General features: G+C 54.8%; 1 protein-coding gene across 1 annotated transcript in view; it reads right to left on the bottom strand.

Moving 5' to 3' along the window:
• SORCS2 (sortilin related VPS10 domain containing receptor 2) overlaps positions 1–18,322 on the bottom strand; it is a 497,945-nt gene that overhangs the window by 75,751 nt on the left and 403,872 nt on the right. The window contains 2 exon segments of the mRNA XM_070791869.1: positions 1,336–1,409; positions 11,284–11,448. Of these exon segments, the coding sequence (XP_070647970.1) occupies positions 1,336–1,409; positions 11,284–11,448 (239 nt within the window).

Genomic DNA, 18,322 nt, shown 5'->3' with positions numbered 1-18,322 from the left:
CTCCCACCTACTAGCCCCTCCCCTCTCCTAACCCCTCCTACCTCCTAGCCCCTCCCCTCCTCCTGACCCCTCCCCTCCTGACCCCTCCAACCTCCTGACCCCTCCCCTCCTCCCAGCTTTTCCCCACCTCCTGACCCCTCCCCACTTCCTTGAGCCCGTGTTGACAGGAATGACAAGGCCTGACACTGGTGCCCTAGTTTCTGAGGAAGACCCGAGTTCTCGCGAGGGCAGCCATGTGGTGGAAGGCGCACCGACAGGCCATTGCTCCAGGGGAGAGACCAAGGCTTCCCTTCTGCGGCCTGTGGCCCCATGTCAGCCAGCTAGTTCCTGGTCCTGATTGGCATGAAGACACTGAAGAGGCAGAGGGGGTGGGCAGGGAGTTGTTTCCACGTGTTTGTCCCGAGGAAACAGGACTGTGGCCTGGCGGGGAGTCCATGTTAGTGTGTGGCCCAAATGACACGCGAAGCAGAGAACACGAGTGTATGTGTGCGAACACATCCACACTCAGGAATCACACCTTGGTAGAAAGAGCTTGTCTCTCTGTGCACCTCTAGAGGCCGCGGGAACCCCGTGCTCAGCTCCCCTTCCCTCTGCCCGTGGACCTCGGCCAAGTCTCATCCTCCGTGGGCCTCACTCACTCTCTCATCCAACAAGCATTTCCTGAGCACCGGAGCCCCATTGCTGGGGCAGTGAGACCGGAGAGCTACCTACGCAGACCGATTTTGATCAGCTCCCAAGAGATGACAGAAATGGGGAGGGGGCCGGGGCGCTGGCTGGGGCTGCACAGCCTGGCAGTTAGTCAGGGGCTGAGTCAGGACCAGGCCAGGGGAAGGGAGGGGGCAAGAGAGGAGGGCGGGTGCAGGGGAGGCAGTGGAGGGAGGCAGAAGAGAGGAGGGAGGAGGCAGAGGGGATGAGGGAGGGGGCATGGGAGGAGGGAGGGGGCAGAGAAGAGGAGGGAGGGGGCAGTGGGGTGGAGGCAGGGAGCAGAGGGGAGGAGGGAGGGGCAGAGAAGAGGAGGGAGGGGGCACGGGAGGAGGGAGGGGCGGGGGGGAGGAGGGAGGGGGCAGGACAGACCTGCCGAGGGGCAGGAGGCCTGCCGAGCGTGGGTACTGTGCCCGGGTCATGGGCATTAGCGCCCCCATCTACTGTCGAGGAAGCGGAGGCCCAGAGAGGGAGACTTACATGTAAACAAACACACATGTGGCCTGGGAACACCGAGCCCCAGCCCTCGGCCTTTCTGACACCGCCCAGCAGAGCAGAGAGGGTGCCCTGGAGGCCACCCCGGGGTGAGGAGGGCAGGGCTGGGGGCCCCCGGGTCCCGTGGGGCGCGCTCACCAGAACACGTGGTCTTTGGTCGCTCGCTCCTGCAGAAGGGTCCACTTCCTCCCCAGGTCAGATGACACGTAGAGCTTTAGGGCAGAAGGAGCAGAGAGGGAGGTCTGGTTATGACCGAGGAGCGAGCCTCTTCCCAGAGGCCCGTGTGCCCTGGACGTGGAGCACCCCGTGGAGGCGGGTCAGGGGAGTGGGGAGGGCAGGCCCTGCAGACCAGTCTCCAAGAAGCAGAAGGTCTGGTGGGAACTCCACACCCGGCCATTCTTGACCCCAGGCAGCTGGGAGGACCCTAGAGACGGCGGGTGTGGCGTGTGGCAGAGGTCCTGGGCACGGTGTGTCTGGGTGCAGGCACGTGGGAGGGACCTGAACGGCCCTTAAGGTCTCCTGGCAGGTGGGCGCTGGGGAGGAGGGGCAGGAAGGGAGGGCTGGTCAGTGCAGCAACAGCAGCGCCCCCTCTGCAGGCTGGCTGGGGCCTTGACCGCCGCAGTGACCCAGGGCCTGTGCTTAGGGTTCATGTTCTGCAATCACTGACTCCAAAGACCCAATCCTTTCAACTTTGAACTTGAGGTTTCGTGAGTGAAGCCATGTGGAACAATGAGCTGACGTGGGGCTCGGGGTCCCTGGGGGGAGTGTTGGGCCCACCATTCTCCTGGACAGAGCTGCCCGGGGCGAGGCGGAGACCACAGGAGCCAGCACCCCATGCCCGCTTGGTGCCTCGATCCTGATCCGTCCTGGGTCCACCTACACTGTCAGTCTGGGTGCCTGGACCTCTTTGCCCCCTTGCCAACAGTGGCCCTGAACGCTGCAGATCCCATGACTGCCTGGGAGAGAAACTTCTGGAAAACGTCCCTTCTGTCTTTCCCACAGCTGCAGAAAAGCAGACAAGCTCCTGCATGAGTGCTTCCTCCTTGCCAAGAGCATCTCCAAACCTCCTAACCTCAGGGACTCGTGAGAAAACGCCCCACTTCAGGGTGGCTGTCCCCGCCGTGAACATCCCCAAGAGCCTCCAGAGAGTCACTCTGAATGGTCGTCTGAGGGACACGCTGTGACCTTGGCAACAATCGTGAACACTTGTTCCTTTTTTTTTTTTTAAATTGATCACTCCAGTTATTTTTCAAGTGTCTTGAAGTTTGGGTACATTTTAAAAAATAATTTTATTTATTTATTTTTGGCTGTGCTGGGCCTTCATTGCTGCCTGGGCTTTTATTTAGTTGCGGCGAGCAGGGGCCACTGTCCCACTGTGACACGGGGGCTTCTCATTGCCGGGGCTTGTCTTGCTGCAGAGCGCGGGTTCTGGTGTGCAGGGGCTTCAGGAGTTGTGGCATTGAGCTCCGTAGTCTTGGTTCCTGGTCTCTAGAGCACGAGTTCAACAGGTGTGGTGCACAGGCTTAGTCCTCACAGCACCTGGGACCTTTCCCCGGCCGGGGATCGAACCTGCATCTCCTGCATTGGCAAGTGGCTTCTTTACCATGGAGCCACCAGGGAAGCCTGGTCCTTTTTCATAAACAAACCTTGGAGTTGCTCAGCATCTCCTGCATTGGCAAGTGGCTTCTTTACCATGGAGCCACCAGGGAAGCCTGGTCCTTTTTCATAAACAAAACTTGGAGTTGCTCAGCTTCTTTCCTCTGCTCTCACCTGCAGGGAGAGAACGCCCGGTCTGCGAGGTTTTCTTCCCGGAAGAGGCTGAGAGTCTGCGTCTTAGGCGGTCTCCCGCTCAGTGCCGGTCGCCCCCACCAGCTACCCCTCCAGGGCTTCCCAGCCCTGGGCTACTTAGAACCAGAGGCCCTCTCGCACCTTCCTCAGCAGGCTCCCATTGTATTGAACCCTCGCTCTTTTCTGGGTCCGTCTCTTTCCTCTCTCTTGCCTCTTGGCCTTCACACATGCTGTCTCCTCCACCGGGAACAGCCCTCCTCTCCTCTCCCACCCCCAGGCTGAGTCCTCTCCCTGAGGGCAGTCTCCCTTTACCCATCTGCAGATTGAGAGAGCATGGCTCAGATCCTCAGGCAGTCTAAGTGAGTGAAAAAGGAGACGGTAGCTGTCAGTTTCCGGCTGCAGGTTATGAAACCCCCAGCTTAATGGATGGTGGGCTTGTTTCCACTGCTGCCGAGGCTTCTGTGTTTATGACACCTGCCCGGAACTTTATGAAGCCTTTCCAATTTGCTCTCGTGGGAGGTGATTTCATAGTGCACTACAGGCGCTGCAGAAATAGAATGTTTCTGCTGAGTAAAAGACCAATACCAGTGAATACACAAGAATAAACACGCCAGGGAGGTCCCGGTTGCCACAGCTAAAACCCGCGTGGCAGCATCCTGGGCACAGGCGGGCTTGCTCTCGACGGATGCTTCAAGAAACAGAGTGGAATGGTAGCACGTGCTGCTCTGACGTAAAGATGAAACCAAGCGGGAGTCGAGGGAGAAATAAAGGAGAGGGAGGGGGAGGAGGGCAGAGGGAAGGTGCGTTCGCAGACACGTGTGCCGGGGGTCTCATGCAATTCTCAGAAGCACGGCAATTCCACCCGGCGTTCAGCAGCAGGTTGGACGTGTGGTTGGAACTCAGCATCCTTTTCTCCCTTGCTGTAGGGTACCTGGTCATGCTGCAAAGGCTGCAAAGCTGAAATCCAACGTTGCTCGGACTCCCTCGAAGCTAGACTTCTGGGTCAGACAGACGCACTCGTGCAACGCAGACGCACCCTGGCCTTTTGCCATGGAATCAGTTCCCTGCGGCCTTAGCCGTCTATTTATTGAAATACACTTTTGATATTCATGTCAGCTGTACAGCGCAGTAATTTATATATATATATATATAATTTGTTTATAAATAATGTATATAATTTTTATATACATTCCCTTTCCCTTCTCCAGGGGATCTTCCCAATCCAGGGAATCGAACCCAGGTCTCCCGCATTGCAGGCAGATTCATTACCAGCTGAGACACCAGGGAAGCCCAATGTATATAATAATATATAGTAAATCATATATATATATATGCTTTATATATATGTATATGTTCTTTGCTTTTCAGATTCTTTTCCTTATGAGTTATTACCACATGCGAGGCTGGCCCCCTGCACTGTGTGGTAGCTTCTTGTTTATTTTATATGTAGTATATTTTATACGTAGTATATTTTGTATGTAGTAATGTGCATATATGTTAGGCTTCCCAGGTGGTACCAGTGGTAGAGAGCCTGCCTGCCAATGCAGGAAGCGTAAGAGGTGTGGGTTTGATCCCTGGGTAAGGAAGATCCCACGGCGATGGGCATGGCAAGCCACTCCAGTATTCTTGCCTGGAGAATTCCACAGACAGAGGAACCTGGTGGGCTACAGTCTATAGGGTCGCAAAGAGTCGGACACGACTGAAGCGACTTTGCACGCACGCATGCAGAGTCTGTGTGCTAATCCCAACATCCTAATTTACTCTTCCTCCTTCAGTAACCATAAGTTCCTTTTCTATGTCTGTGGGTCTATTTCTGCTTTGTAAATAGATTTATCCGCACCTTTATTTTTAGATTCCACATGTCCGTGCTGTCATATGGTATCTGTCTTTCTCTGTCGGGCTTACTTCATATGATAATCTCTAGATCCATCCATGTTTTTGCAAATGGCATTATGTCATTCTCTCTTACTGCTGAGTAATATTCCATTGTGCTTACGGACCGCCTCTTCTTCATCCACTCCTCTGCTGATGGACAGTCAGGCTGTTTCTATGTCCTGGCTCCTGCAAACTGTGCTGTAGTGAGCACTGGGATGCACGTGTCTTTTCAAATTATGGTGTTCTCTGGATACATGCCGGGGAGTGGGATTGCTGGATCACGTGGTGACTGTTTTGCTGGCCCACAAGGTCATGGGGACGTGGTTCTGGGGGCTGGAGGGGCCTTTGTGGTGGAGGCAGCCGCAGGACCGATCACTGGCTTTGTGGACGTTCCCAGGCAGTGTAGGCTGCAGCAGTGATGACTTCCGATGCCTGGACCCCAGCATCAGCTGCGTGTTCTTGACCTTGGTGATCCCAGCAGAGCTCCTGGTACCCCGCCTTCCCCTAATGGTCCAGATCCTCAGGCTTCTGGGAGGATCCTTGGGAATCTGGTCTGAAGCCCCTCTTCCAGAGTCCCGGCAGTTTAGAGAGGACCCAATTGCCCTAAATCTTAAATCCTTTTTCTACTAAAATATCCAGAGTGAGGTCTCTTTCCTGCCTGAGCCCCGTCAGACACAAAGGTCAGAGCAAAAACAAACACACTCAGAGCTATAAGATTCTCACTGCTTACAAAGCTGTTCTCCTGACCACAGAGCCCCCTCATCCCTTCTCAGGAGAGTTCTTGTCTGCCCCACCACCAACCCCTGGAGGATTACTGGGGCTCATTTTCCTTTCTTTTCTTGTGCTATTATCTTTGTTGCTCGGAAGTTCTATTAAAAAGTAAACTTACATCCTGATTCATTCTCTAAGCACCTGTTCAACCCCTCCTCCAGGCAGGCTTCCCTGATTGGCCAAGGTGTCTTTTCTCCTCTACTAAGTTGTCAATCCTAAAGGAAATCAGTCATGAATATTCATTAGAAGGACTGATGTTGAAGCTGAAACTCCAATACTTTGGCCACCTGATGTAAAGAGCTGACTCATTGGAAAAGACCCTGATGCTGGGAAAGATTGAAGGTGGGAGGAGAAAGGGACAACAGAGGATGAGATGGTTGGATAACATCACCATATCAATGAATGGTGAGTTTGAAGAAGCTCTGGGAGTTGGTGATGGACAGGGAGGCCTGGTGTGCTGCAGTCCATGGGGTTGCAAAGAGTTGGACATGACTGAACTGAACTGAACTGAAGTTTCTGGAAGGCAGTCTCATGCTCAGACCAATTTCTCACAGTGCTGGGAAGTGAGGAGGTTCTTGACAAGGAGCAGAATAAAACATAAGAGTGGGTCTATTGATGTTTTAGAGGTTAAGTGCCCAGGGCTCTGTCTGCGAGCGCATCTGAGGCTCAAGTGGAAGGAAACAGATTGGTCAGTGTCATACCAGGGGTCCTTAGCAAGCTGACATGGAGGCCAGGCTGTCCAGCTCTGATATCCTTTTGATCCCAGGAGCCTAATGCAATTTGCTGAGCCTTGAAAGAAAAACCACTGCCTTTGGATCTCACCCAGGGAGCCTGTCCAGGATCCAAATAGGGTAGCCTCAGTGACACAGTAAAGGAGGGAACTAGAAATAGGGAGTTAGGGCAGTCTGAGCAGGGGAAGAAGGTCTGTCTGCTAGAGGAGGCGGCAGGCATCTGAGCGGGGAGGGACGGGGAGAAAGCAGAGGAAGGCATTTGATTTTGTAGACATCTGTAAGCCCCATGTGAGCCGGATACTGATGTCCAGCCTGCAGTCCATGTGCCTTTGGCACGTGACTTGCTTTGCCCGTGGGAGGGGATGTGATGTTTTCCAGGTATAAGCAGACACATGAAGGTCCCCGTGTGGCTTCCTCTGCCCCTCTGTCATGAGACTAGCATGTCCACAAGTAACCACTGATTCCTGAACTAGAGACCCGAACCCTGCCCAGGAGCCATGGCTAGCCAGTCCCAGCCAAGCCCGCCAGGACCCCCGCTGACTCAGACCCGGGAATGAGAAAGAATGCTTGCTGCTGGAGCCGTGGAGCTCTGGGGCTGTGTGTTACTCAGCACTAGAGCAGCAGACACCTGCCTTCCACACCAGGTCTGTGGGCATCAAAATCAACGTTGTCCGCCCACGCCATCCGGCTTCTGGGGAGTTAGCGAGATTCCTAAACCCTGAAGCCTAAAAAGCCGAAAGCCCTGCTGTCACTGTTAGTGATGTCCTCAAATTCCTCATTCCCTTTACAACCACAATGAAGCCTGTCTTCTCCCCCTATTCTTTCCTGATAGTCACAAAAAGAACCAAAGAAAACTGAGATTTCAGCTCCATTAATTTTTCAGGGCACCATAAATTAAAGACCAATTGCAATGCAGTGGATTTCTGCAGGAAAATAAGTCCCTGTGATTGTGCTTTAGTCTAATTACATGGAAAGCTAAGTAGCGCTATTAATACCCCAGAGCACATGCTGTCCCAAAGGAGAGCACCCGGAGCAGAGGCAGCCCGCCAGGCCAGGGAATTTCAGGGACATCCCGAACTTCAGGCAGTCAGTGAGGACCAGGTCTTGGCATGAGACTTACTTTGCCCAGTGGTGTGTGAGTGGGTGTGATATATTCCAGGCCAAAGCAGACACACTAAATTGAGGACCACCAAGGAGGCCAGGTCCTGTAGACAGCCATGGCTCAGGCCAGACAGGAAGCTTCATTTGGAGGTCCCTCACCATGGTGGTCCCTACTGGTAGAAATCCATTCATTCATTCGTCCAACTGCCATCGATGCATCTATATCATCCATCCACCCCCATGCATCCATCCTTCCATCCAACCACTTATCCATCCTCCCATCCATCCCTCCACCTACCACCATCCATCCATCCCTATGCACCCATCCTTCCATCCATCCACCTATCCATCCACCTTCCATCTACCCACACACCCACCCATCTAGCCACCCATCCACCCACCGATCCATCCATCCATCCACCCATCCACCCATCCATCCAGTCATCTGCCCACTGATCTATCCACTGATCCATCCCCATCCATCCATCCACCCACCCATCATCCATCCACCCCCATGCATCCATCCTTCCATCCATCCACCATCCATCCTCCCACCCACCTATCCATCCACCCATCCATCCACCCACCCACCATCCATCCACCCCCATGCATCCATCCTTCCATCCATCCACCATCCATCCTCCCACCCCCCTATCCATCCACCCATCCATCAACCCACCCACCATCCATCCACCCCCATGCATCCATCCTTCCATCCATCCACCATCCATCCTCCCACCCACCTATCCATTCACCCATCCATCCACCCACCCACCATCCATCCACCTCCATGCATCCATCCTCCCATCCAACCACTTATCCATCCTCCCATCCATCCCTCCACCTACCACCATCCATCCATCCCTATGCACCCATCCTTCCATCCATCCACCTATCCATCCACCTTCCATCTACCCACACACCCACCCATCTAGCCACCTATCCACCCACCGATCCATCCATCCATCCACCCATCCACCCATCCATCCAGTCATCTGCCCACTGATCCATCCACTGATCCACCCCCATCCATCCATCCACCATCCATCCTCCCACCCACCTATCCATTCACCCATCCATCCATCCACCATCCATCCTCCCACCCACCTATCCATTCACCCATCCATCCATCCACCCACCCCCATGCATCCATCCTTCCATCCATCCACCATCCATCCTCCCACCCACCTATCCATTCACCCATCTATCCACCCACCCACCATCCATCCACCCCCATGCATCCATCCTTCCATCCAACCACTTATCCATCCTCCCATCCATCCCTCCACCTACCACCATCCATCCATCCCTATGCACCCATCCTTCCATCCATCCACCTATCCATCCACCTTCCATCTACCCACACACCCACCCATCTAGCCACCCATCCACCCACTGATCCATCCATCCATCCTCCCACCCACCTATCCATTCACCCATCCATCCATCCACCCACCCACCATCCATCCACCCTTATGCATCCATCCTTCCATCCATCCACCCATCCATCCACCTTCCATCTACCCACACACCCAGCCATCTAGCCACCCATCCACCCATCCATCTACCCATCTGCCCACTGATGCATCCACCCATCCACCCATCCATCTATCCACCCATCCATCCACCCATCCACCCACCAATCCATCCCCCTTCCTTCTATTCTTCATTCAATATTTCCAGCCAGGAACTTGAGAAAAAATTGTGAAAGAAATGGCCAGGCATAGCCCCACCCTCAAAGAGCTTACCTCAAGTGTGTGTGTAAGGTACAGACAATAATCAAATAATGACACAAATATTTAATCGTGCATTGTGACCCATCCTTGGAAAGAGAGTCAGTCACTGGAATCTGGAAGAGTGTGGAATGGTGAGTCCCAGGCAGGTCTGGGGGCACCCAAGGAAGCTTCTGACCCAGATAGCTTCCATCTGCTCCAGACCCGGGCTCTGCCTTTTCCACCCTTTCCCAACCCTGGGAGCTGGCCTGTGTAGGCGGCATCCACAGGCCCCCTTCTCCCTGGCTTCTGGTGGGATTCAGCTCACAGGAAACTGAGGACAGGAGGAGAGGGATGGGTACCAGGACTCCTGTTCTCCAACTGCCCACACACACAATTTCTCAGGGCTGAGTGACTCTCCCCGGGGCCAGCCTCCTCCTCAGCCCTTTTGCCACAATGGGGCACCAGGCCTCCTATCGGGCAAGGTGGTTGGCTGAAAAGTGAAAGTGAAAGTCTCTCAGTCGTGTCCGACTTTTTGCGACCCCATGGACTATACGGTCCATGGGATTCTCCAGGCCAGAATACTGGAGTGGGTAGCCTATCCCTTCTCCAGGGGATCTTCCTAACTCAGGGATGGAACCAGGGTCTCCTGCATTGTAGGCAGATTCTTTACCAACTGAGCAATCAGGGAAGGCTGAAAAGGTCCCCCTCAAAATATCTGTCAGAATCCCTGGAAGCTGTGAAAGGGACCTGATGGACCGAAAAAGGACTTTGCGGTCAATTCACTGAAGATGCTTAGATGGGAAGGGTGGTCTGGATTATCCAGGTGGGGCAGAGGGAACTCACACACACACTCACACACGGCAACGTGAAGACGGAACAGGAAGAGTTGAAGACGCTGCCTTTGAAGCTCAGCGTGACTCGCCACCAGCCACAGAATTCCAGAAGCTCGTGGAGGCGAGGGAGCCTCCAGGGGGAGAGTCACCCCACAGAGCCCGCGGCAGTGGCCTCATGAAACTGATTTGGGGCCTTTGGCCGATACACTTTTGTTGTTTTAAGCTGTCAGGTTTGTGGTCATTCCTTACGGTGTCTGTAGGAACCCAACCCAGGCCTTTCCTCCAGGCGGGCGGCCCCTCCTCCAGGGGCCCTCAGCCCGCCCCTCCCAGCCCCGGAGTCTCCCACCGCACCCAGGCTGGCCCTGGAGAGAGCCCCTCACCGTGTACTCCTCAGTCACCGTGAAGGTGCCCTGGACTGCCCGCAGAGGAGAGGATGCTGGTTTGGGGTCAGAAAGACAATTCCCTCTCCTGGTGAAGGTGGAAGAGGCTTCCAGGAGGAGGGAAGGGCCTGGGGTGGGAGGGTATGTGGAATGTTCTGGAAGTGGAGGGAGGCCCCACGGCTGGAGTGTGCTGGGGGGCAGAGTGGAGGGTCCTCATAATTATCCACTGTCCATCAACCATCTTGTGAGCCTGTTGTACCTCACCTCCATCCCACTGGCTCTCACTTGAACCCATGAGCTTCTGAGGGGCACCTGACCACTCGGCCCCAGGGATCAGGGGCTGAGGGGATCCCCAACCCCAGCCCCGGGGAGCAGGGGGTGATGGGGTCCCCGACCCCAGCCCCGGGGAGCAGGGGGTGAGGGGGTCTCCGACCTCAGGCCCGAGGAGCAGGAGGTGATGGGGTCCCCGACCCCAGCCCTGGGGAGCAGGGGCGGAGGGCATTCCCAACCTTGGGGAGCAGTGGGTGATGGGGTCCCGGCCCCAGCCCTGGGGAGCAGGGGCTGAGGGGGTCCCCGACCCCAGCCCCGGGAGCAGGGGTGATGGGGTCCCGGCCCCAGCCCCAGGGAGCAGGGGGTGATGGGGTCCCCGACCCCAGCCCCAGGGAGCAGGGGCTGAGGGGGTCCCCGACCCCAGCCCCGGGGAGCAGGGGCTGAGGGGGTCCCTGACCCCAGCCCCGGGAGCAGGGGTGATGGGGTCCCTGACCCCAGCCCCAGGGAGCAGGGGCTGAGGGGGTCCCGGCCCCAGCCCCGCGGAGCCCTCCTGCCGCCCAGGGCTCCCGGGGCTCGGGTGATGGGGAGGCTCCCTGCCCTCCGGACTGCCCGGGCGGCTCACCTTGCCCTCCTTTGCGTAGGCCAGCACCTTGTCCTCCTCCCGGGGGTGGAAGATGAGCGTCTCCACGGAGAAGGGGACGAGCTGCTTTTGGAAGGTGGCACCCTCGTCCGCGCTGAGGAACAGGCTCTGGTCCCGGTCGCTGAGCGAGGAGCTCACGAGGATGATCTGAAAGACACAGGTCAGGAGAGGCATCTGCACTCTGGGGAGCCACTGCCTGCAGCGGGCTCCCCGCAGCCCCAAGAGGCAACCGGCCCAGGTGACACCTGACTCCAGACTTCCCGCCTGCAGAGCCTGGATGGCAGATTCCTGAGGTTCGGAGCCTGTTTGTGTACGGCCGCCCCAGGACACTGACTTGTCCAGTGAGAGCTCTGCAAGGGCTGGGGCAAGGGGTGGGGAGGGCCCGGAGGAGGCTTATTGTGAAGAGCACTGGGAGCAGGGGCCGTGTGGGAGGATGCCTCGTCCTAGCTGGAGGCTTCGGGGTGGAGTCGGAGCCCACCTTCTGTATTCTCTCCCTGACCTCAAGCCCAGCATTGGATCACGCTGGAGATGACGGGAGATGCATACATCTTAGAGTGGCCCCGACTCCACTCCGACGTGAAACTGATGGCAAGGTGCCCCCCAGAAAGGACGAGGGGCACCTCCACCATGCGCACCCCCCAGCCCCCACCCCGGGAGGTCCCTTCACATTTGCCTTCCTTCCAGGTTCCTCTTCTCACAGGTACAAGCCCTGCCGGGCTGTGTGTGAGGATTGTCCCCCCGTCACAGAAAGGTCAGGACAGGCCAGCCAAGGGTCAGAACAGGGCGGCCCTGGGGCCACTCGGCAGAATGACAGGGCCCTGCGGAGGGACTCACGCGTGCCTGGTGCCAGAGAAGGTCGACCAGCCGAGGCTGAGTCAGGAGCACCGGAACACAGGGTGGAGGGGCTGGGAGCCAGGTGGTCCTGCCCCCGCCCCCCAGCACTGTGGCCCCGCCTCCTGCTCCATCAGAAGAGCCATTCCTACGCACGGACCTTGTAGAACCTTCATGGCTCTTCACAGCCCCAGGAGATGCCAACACCCGTATGGGGGTCCTAGGACCCTCCCGACTGCCTCCCTCCCAGCCTCACGTGCGGCCTGGCCTTGCCTGGCAAGGTCCACGCCCCTGCCCGTGTCCCTGTCCACCTCGGTGCACACCCTGGGATGGCATTCCTCCCCAGGCTGGTTGGTGCTCCTGCTGCAAGGCTGCTGGGGGCCCGGGACTTGTCCTCAACACACTCACCCCATTTCATGGAAGAGGGCTCCTGCACGGGGACTGGGGCCCTGTCAGGTCTGGGGTACATCTGTGGAGGTCACTACTGATGCCCTCCCCTCCGCATCCCTGCAGGGCCTGGGCGTTCCACACGCAGCATGAATGAGTGAGTGAATGAATGAGGGAGGGAATGAATGAGGGAATGGATGAATGAATGAGGGAAGGAATGAATGAGGGAAGGAATGAATGAACTATGTGTCGGTGGAGCAGGGGGCTGGGCACACACACTCTGTCTTTGGATCAGTTCAGTTCAGTTCAGTTCAGTCACTCAGTCGTGTCCAACTCTTTGCGACCCCATGAATCGCAGCACGCCAGGCCTCCCTGTCCATCACCAACTCCTGGAGTTCACTCAAACTCATGTCCATCGAGTCAGTGATGCCATCCAGCCATCTCATCCTCTGTCGTCCCCTTCTCCTCCTGCCCCCAATCCCTCCCAGCATCAGGGTCTTTTCCAATGAGTCAACTCTTCGCATGAGGTGGCCAAAGTACTGGAGTTTCAGCTTCAGCATCAGTCCTTTCAAAGAACACCCAAGACTGATGTCCTTTAGAATGGACTGGTTGGATCTCCTCGCAGTCCAAGGGACTCTCAAGAGTCTTCTCCAACACCACAGTTCAAAAGCAGCAATTCTTCGGCGCTCAGCCTTCTTCACAGTCCAACTCTCACATCCATACATGACCACTGGAAAAACCATAGCCTTGACTAGACAGACCTTTGATAACCCAGCTCAAATTCCATGCCTGTGTGACCAGTACCCTCTGTGGCTCAGTCTCCTTGTCTGTAAAATGGGAAATGATGGGTGCCCGACACTGTGAGCCCACCATGGAGGTCTAATGTGAACGCGACCAGCCGGCCTGTATTACCATTCCGTGTGGCGACTGTCATTGGGTCGCTGTCCCCTCTGCTTGGCAGGTGGGAAGACTGAGGGGAGGCGGGCTCCTGTGGTCACAGAGCCATGCTGGGTAGGGCCAGGGTCAGTGGTGATTCCACACAGGGTGGGGTTTTAGCTGGGCTGCAGCCGGCAGCCTGAGTGGGACTAGCCTGGCCCAAGATGAGCTCAGCTTTCCCTGGGAGGGAAAGTACAATGAGACGCCCCCAGAATGACTTTCCCAAACCCCGACATGCCTCTGGAAGACAACGAAGCACGTGGAGCATAAATCAATGAGCTGCACAAAACTCCTGTTTCTTGTGAACAAAGGATACATCAGTATGTTCTTTCTTTCCAAGGAAGCCTTACTGGGCTCCTGGGTGAGGTCATTCACCTTCAGCAGAAAGCCTTCTGTCCCCCAGCAAGCAGAGGCACATGGAGCCTGATTCCTTGGTGACTCTGATCCCTGAGAGGTGGACACACGTGCTCGGAGATGTTCTTCATGGTGTGGTTTACATGCAGGAAAAATAGGAGGTGGTGGCGGAATGGTTGGGGGAGCCAGAGAGCGTGTACAGATGTGTCCATGGTGTTTAGTGACGAGAACTAATGCACTCACACACGAAAAAGCAGGACATTATAAGCAAGTTCAGCTTCTGTACATTTCCCGGTGACAACATCGTAAGGAAGTATATAATAGCTTTGTCATGGTAGGTACAGAAAAGTAAGTGTAATTTTGTCAGTGGAAAATGCGTAGAAAGCAGGGCGGAAGGAGTATTACTCAGCCATAAAAAAGAATGAAACTTGCCATTTGTGACAACATGGATGAACTTGGAGGGCATTATGCTAAGTGCAGTAAGGCGGACGGAGAAGCAAATACCGTGTGATCTCACTTATATGTGGAATCTACAAAGAAAAAGGAAAAAAACAACCAAGCTCACAGATACAGAGAAGAGACTGGTGGTAGCAGAGGTGGGGGATTGGGGATGGGCAAAATGGGTGGAAGGGGTCGAAAGGTACACATGTCCTATTATAAGACGAAGAAGCCCTGGGGAGGGACTGCAGCACGCTGAGAATAACCAGCAAAACCCTACTGCACATTTGAAAGTTGCTAAGAGAGTAGATCTTAAAAGTTTCATCACACAGAAGAATTCTGTAACCGTGTGTGGTGACCAACATCGCCTAGAATTGCTGTGGTTATCATTCCACAGTGTGAACACATTTTATTATGTTGCACACCCGAAACTAACATTGCTTGTCAGTTACAGCTCTGTTTTTAAAAAAGAGAAAGAAACACAGGGGTTATTAATAGTGGTTAGTCTTAAGTGGTGTGGGGTTAAGATTTTTTTTTAATTTGAAATAAACTTTTTAGTTTAGAATAGTTTGATATTTTTGAAGTTTTTTTTTTTTGATGTGGACCATTTTTAAAGTCTGTGTTGAACTTGTTACAATATCGCTCCTGTTTTAGGCATGCGGGATCATCTTAGCTCCCCAACCAGGGATTGAACTGCGGCCCCTACATTGGAAGGCAAAGTCTCAGCCACTGGACTGCCAGGGAAGTCCCAAACAGTTTTAGATTGACGGAAAAGTTGTAAAGGTAGTACAGGACATTCCCACACAACGCATGCCCCGCTTCCTCTATTATTAACAGCCGGCATCGACATTATACGTTTGTCACAATAAGGACCCAACATTGATACATCGGTCGTGTCTAAACCGCACACTGCATTTCACCCGTTTTCCCACTGATGTCTTTCTCTGTCCCTGTGCCAGGTTCCCACGTGACACTCAGTTGCCACTTCTCCTCGGGCTCCTCTAAGCTGTGACGTTTTCTCAGACTTCCCTTGCTGTTGATGACCTTGGCGGTTTTGAGGAGGACTGGCTGGATATTTTGTAATTGTGTCTCCATTTGGGTTTGTCTGCTGTTTTTCTCTTGCTGATGCTGGGGTTCTGTGAGGGAAAAAGAGCCGGGGGGTGGGGGAGGTTCTGTGTTCCCTGATCTCAGGGGTAGGGACCTAACTCCTTTTGCTCCCTCCAGCATTCAGCACATGCCTGACCCCAAGCTGTGGGTCAACCCAGGCCTGCGGGATGAAGGCGCTCACACGTGCCTGCTTGAATGAGCAATTCCGGCTCACTCTGTGACTCCTCAGGGAACTGTTTGCTTGCTCTTCTCCTCTGGGTGGAAAACATCCCTGGGGATATTTAAGTTGCCTGGGGAGCAGAAATCATAAATAATCTCATTCACTTATTCCTGCTCACCACTCAAAATTTCACACATCAGTGAAGGCTCATTCATTCATTCATTCCTCCATGGTTAAAAGCCGCAGGATTTTAACCTAAATCACACAAGAATTTAGCTTGCCCAGGGTTTACGGGAGCAGAGCAGGGAAGGTCGGATCCAAGTGCAGAACAAAAGCAGGGCTTCAGGAGGAGGTGACGCCCAGATGAACTTTGAAGAATGAACGGAAATTTGATCCAGACCTGGGGAAGGGGGTTCTCAGACAGAGAGGCCAGCAGGACCGAAGACAAGCAGATGGGGGTCCCTGCTGAGACCGTTCATGTCCTCCTCCCACCTCTGTGTACGGTTCCCTCTGGCTGGAACGCACAGCAGGACTGAGACCCCCCACCCTCTCGACCTCACCACTGGCAATGAAGAATCAGATTTCCAGATTTTTTAAATGTCACAAAATCCATGTGTGATAAAATGAAAGTTTTGAAATTTTCTGAGCCCGGAATTCTGGGCAACTTCAACAAAGCTGAATGTTTCTCGTTTATTTTTCATGTCCCTGCTTTGCAGGTGCCCCCAGCATGAGTTTAGCCTGTTTTTATGATGGGACATCTTCCTTCTTTTCCAGTGCTTCTCCAATACCTCTTCATCTGGCACAGCTAATTTTGAAGGTCACCTCCTCCAGGAAGACGTCCATGATATACATCCTCCAACAGTTTTTCTTATCCCTCCTCTGCCCCTTGCCCAGCATCTCATGTGTTCATTTGCTCCAGTCTAACATTCCTAGGGTTCTCTCTGTGAGTCTGCCTTTCCCTCCAGGAGGGGAGGCTGTGCAGCCTGGCAGGGCCCAGTCCTCATCCTTGCCATTCAGCCCAGAGGATGGGTGTTGGCATTCCCACACAGAATGAGGTCTCTGGGCACAGGATCGCCTCTCCATGACAGCCCTCAGTTACAGCTAAGGCCCTGTTCATGGTGTCACCCAGGCAGAAGGAAAAGGAACCTGAGGAAGTGATTCTGGCCAGAGTCCCAGCAATCTGGATCACGGGCTATTTTTGGCCTCAGAGTGGGACAAGCCAGGAAAGACGGGGGAAGAAGAAAGTGCTGACAAGGAAAGGATTATTGGAGCAAAGAAAACAAATCAATTAGCATCGTGCAGAGAGGAGGCTGGCAGATTGTTCCTCCAAATTGGGAACCAGACTATTTTCAATGGTGTATTTTCACTGGTTACTATTCTGGGGAAACATATGGTACCCGAGCGAGGTTTTGGGGGCCCACAAGGCTGGATGCCTCAAAATCAGAGGCAACTCAGTTAAAGGGAACTATCTGATAGATTCACTGGACTAACAGCCAGCCCATATGAAGCCTGAGTTTCAGGGTCTAATTTGCCAGGCCATGTACACGGTGCAAGCATGGAGCTCCTTGTTCAAAGAGAATCAGGAATTTCAAGATGGGACCGGTAGATCATCAGACCAAGCATGGATTCTCCTGTGATGGCTTGGGTCACATACCCACAGAGTGGACTCTTCCCAAAGCTATTCGGTTAGTAAGTGCCAGGAGCAGTGGTAGCAGCGTCCTTGGAGACTGTCAGACTTGTGGTGCCTTGGCCCCACCGGGACCTGCGTGTTCATGGCCCCTGGTGAGTCCCAGGCATCCTCCCTTGGGTGGGGGGTGGGGTGGGGTGCTGCCTTAGGCTGCAGCTCCTGCTCGCTTCGGCCCTGTGCCCAACTCCAAGCACGCTGGCGGACCTGGCCTCTGCTCCCCACCAAGTGACAAGGAAACAACCAGGTGCCCTAGAGCCCTGCTCTCAGCCACTCCGATGCCCCGCAGGATGGAGGCACCCACGACAGCCCCGGAGTCCAGGGAGGCCACACCGCGCATGGAACATGGAGGCCACAGCTGAGGCCTGCCAGCACAGGGGCAGTGTAGGCTCTGGAGGCCTCACCCCTCCAGAGCTGGAGGTGAGGAGCTGGCTTCACCCCTCCTTTGCTCCTGCGAGCTGTGCAACCTTGGGCAAATCACTTCACGTCTCTGAGCCTGTTTCCTCCTCTGTAAAATGAAGATAGGGTTCCCATGGCAGAGGTGACTGGAAAAAATAAAGGAAGCAAGGTGCATAACAGACTGAGATGACAGCGGGTTTATTCTCATGGCATTTTATTCTAAAGAAGCTTGGTTCACCAAGCACCTCCTTGGGTCAAGGCCCTGGAGCTGAGGCAGCTCACAGGCCGTGGTGAGAAGGACAGTACAGGAAGCACATGGCTCCCTCCCATCAGGAAACTCCAGGACAGATGAGGGCAAAGGCCAGCAAGCTGTCCCCAGGGCGACGAGCACTTCCTCTAAGGGGTGGGAGTTAGGCCAGGGCATGTGGGTTTGACTGCCTCCCTAACTGTGTACCCTGAGCTGCCCTTGCCCCAGCCCAGGCCTGGCCTGGGTCGAGGGCTTCCTGGAGGTGGCGTCACCTGAGCTGGGTCTTGAAGGATGAATAGGAGTTCGCCAGGGGAAGCAGTGATGGTGGAGCTCGGGGGGACAGCACACTGATGCTGAGCGGGAATGACAGGGCCCTTCTTTTGAAGAGAGTCTCCTGCTTGGGGATTTGGTTTTCGGTCACATTATTGACACGTGCTTTATTGGATATGCTGCAAGTAGGCTAGACCTCGGCGGGTCG

The sequence above is a fragment of the Bos indicus genome, chromosome 6 (assembly GCF_029378745.1).
Source record: "Bos indicus isolate NIAB-ARS_2022 breed Sahiwal x Tharparkar chromosome 6, NIAB-ARS_B.indTharparkar_mat_pri_1.0, whole genome shotgun sequence".
Lineage (NCBI taxonomy): Eukaryota > Metazoa > Chordata > Mammalia > Artiodactyla > Bovidae > Bos > Bos indicus.
The sequence above is the reverse complement of the archived record's forward strand: the minus strand, read 5'-3'. Positions and strand labels throughout refer to the sequence as shown.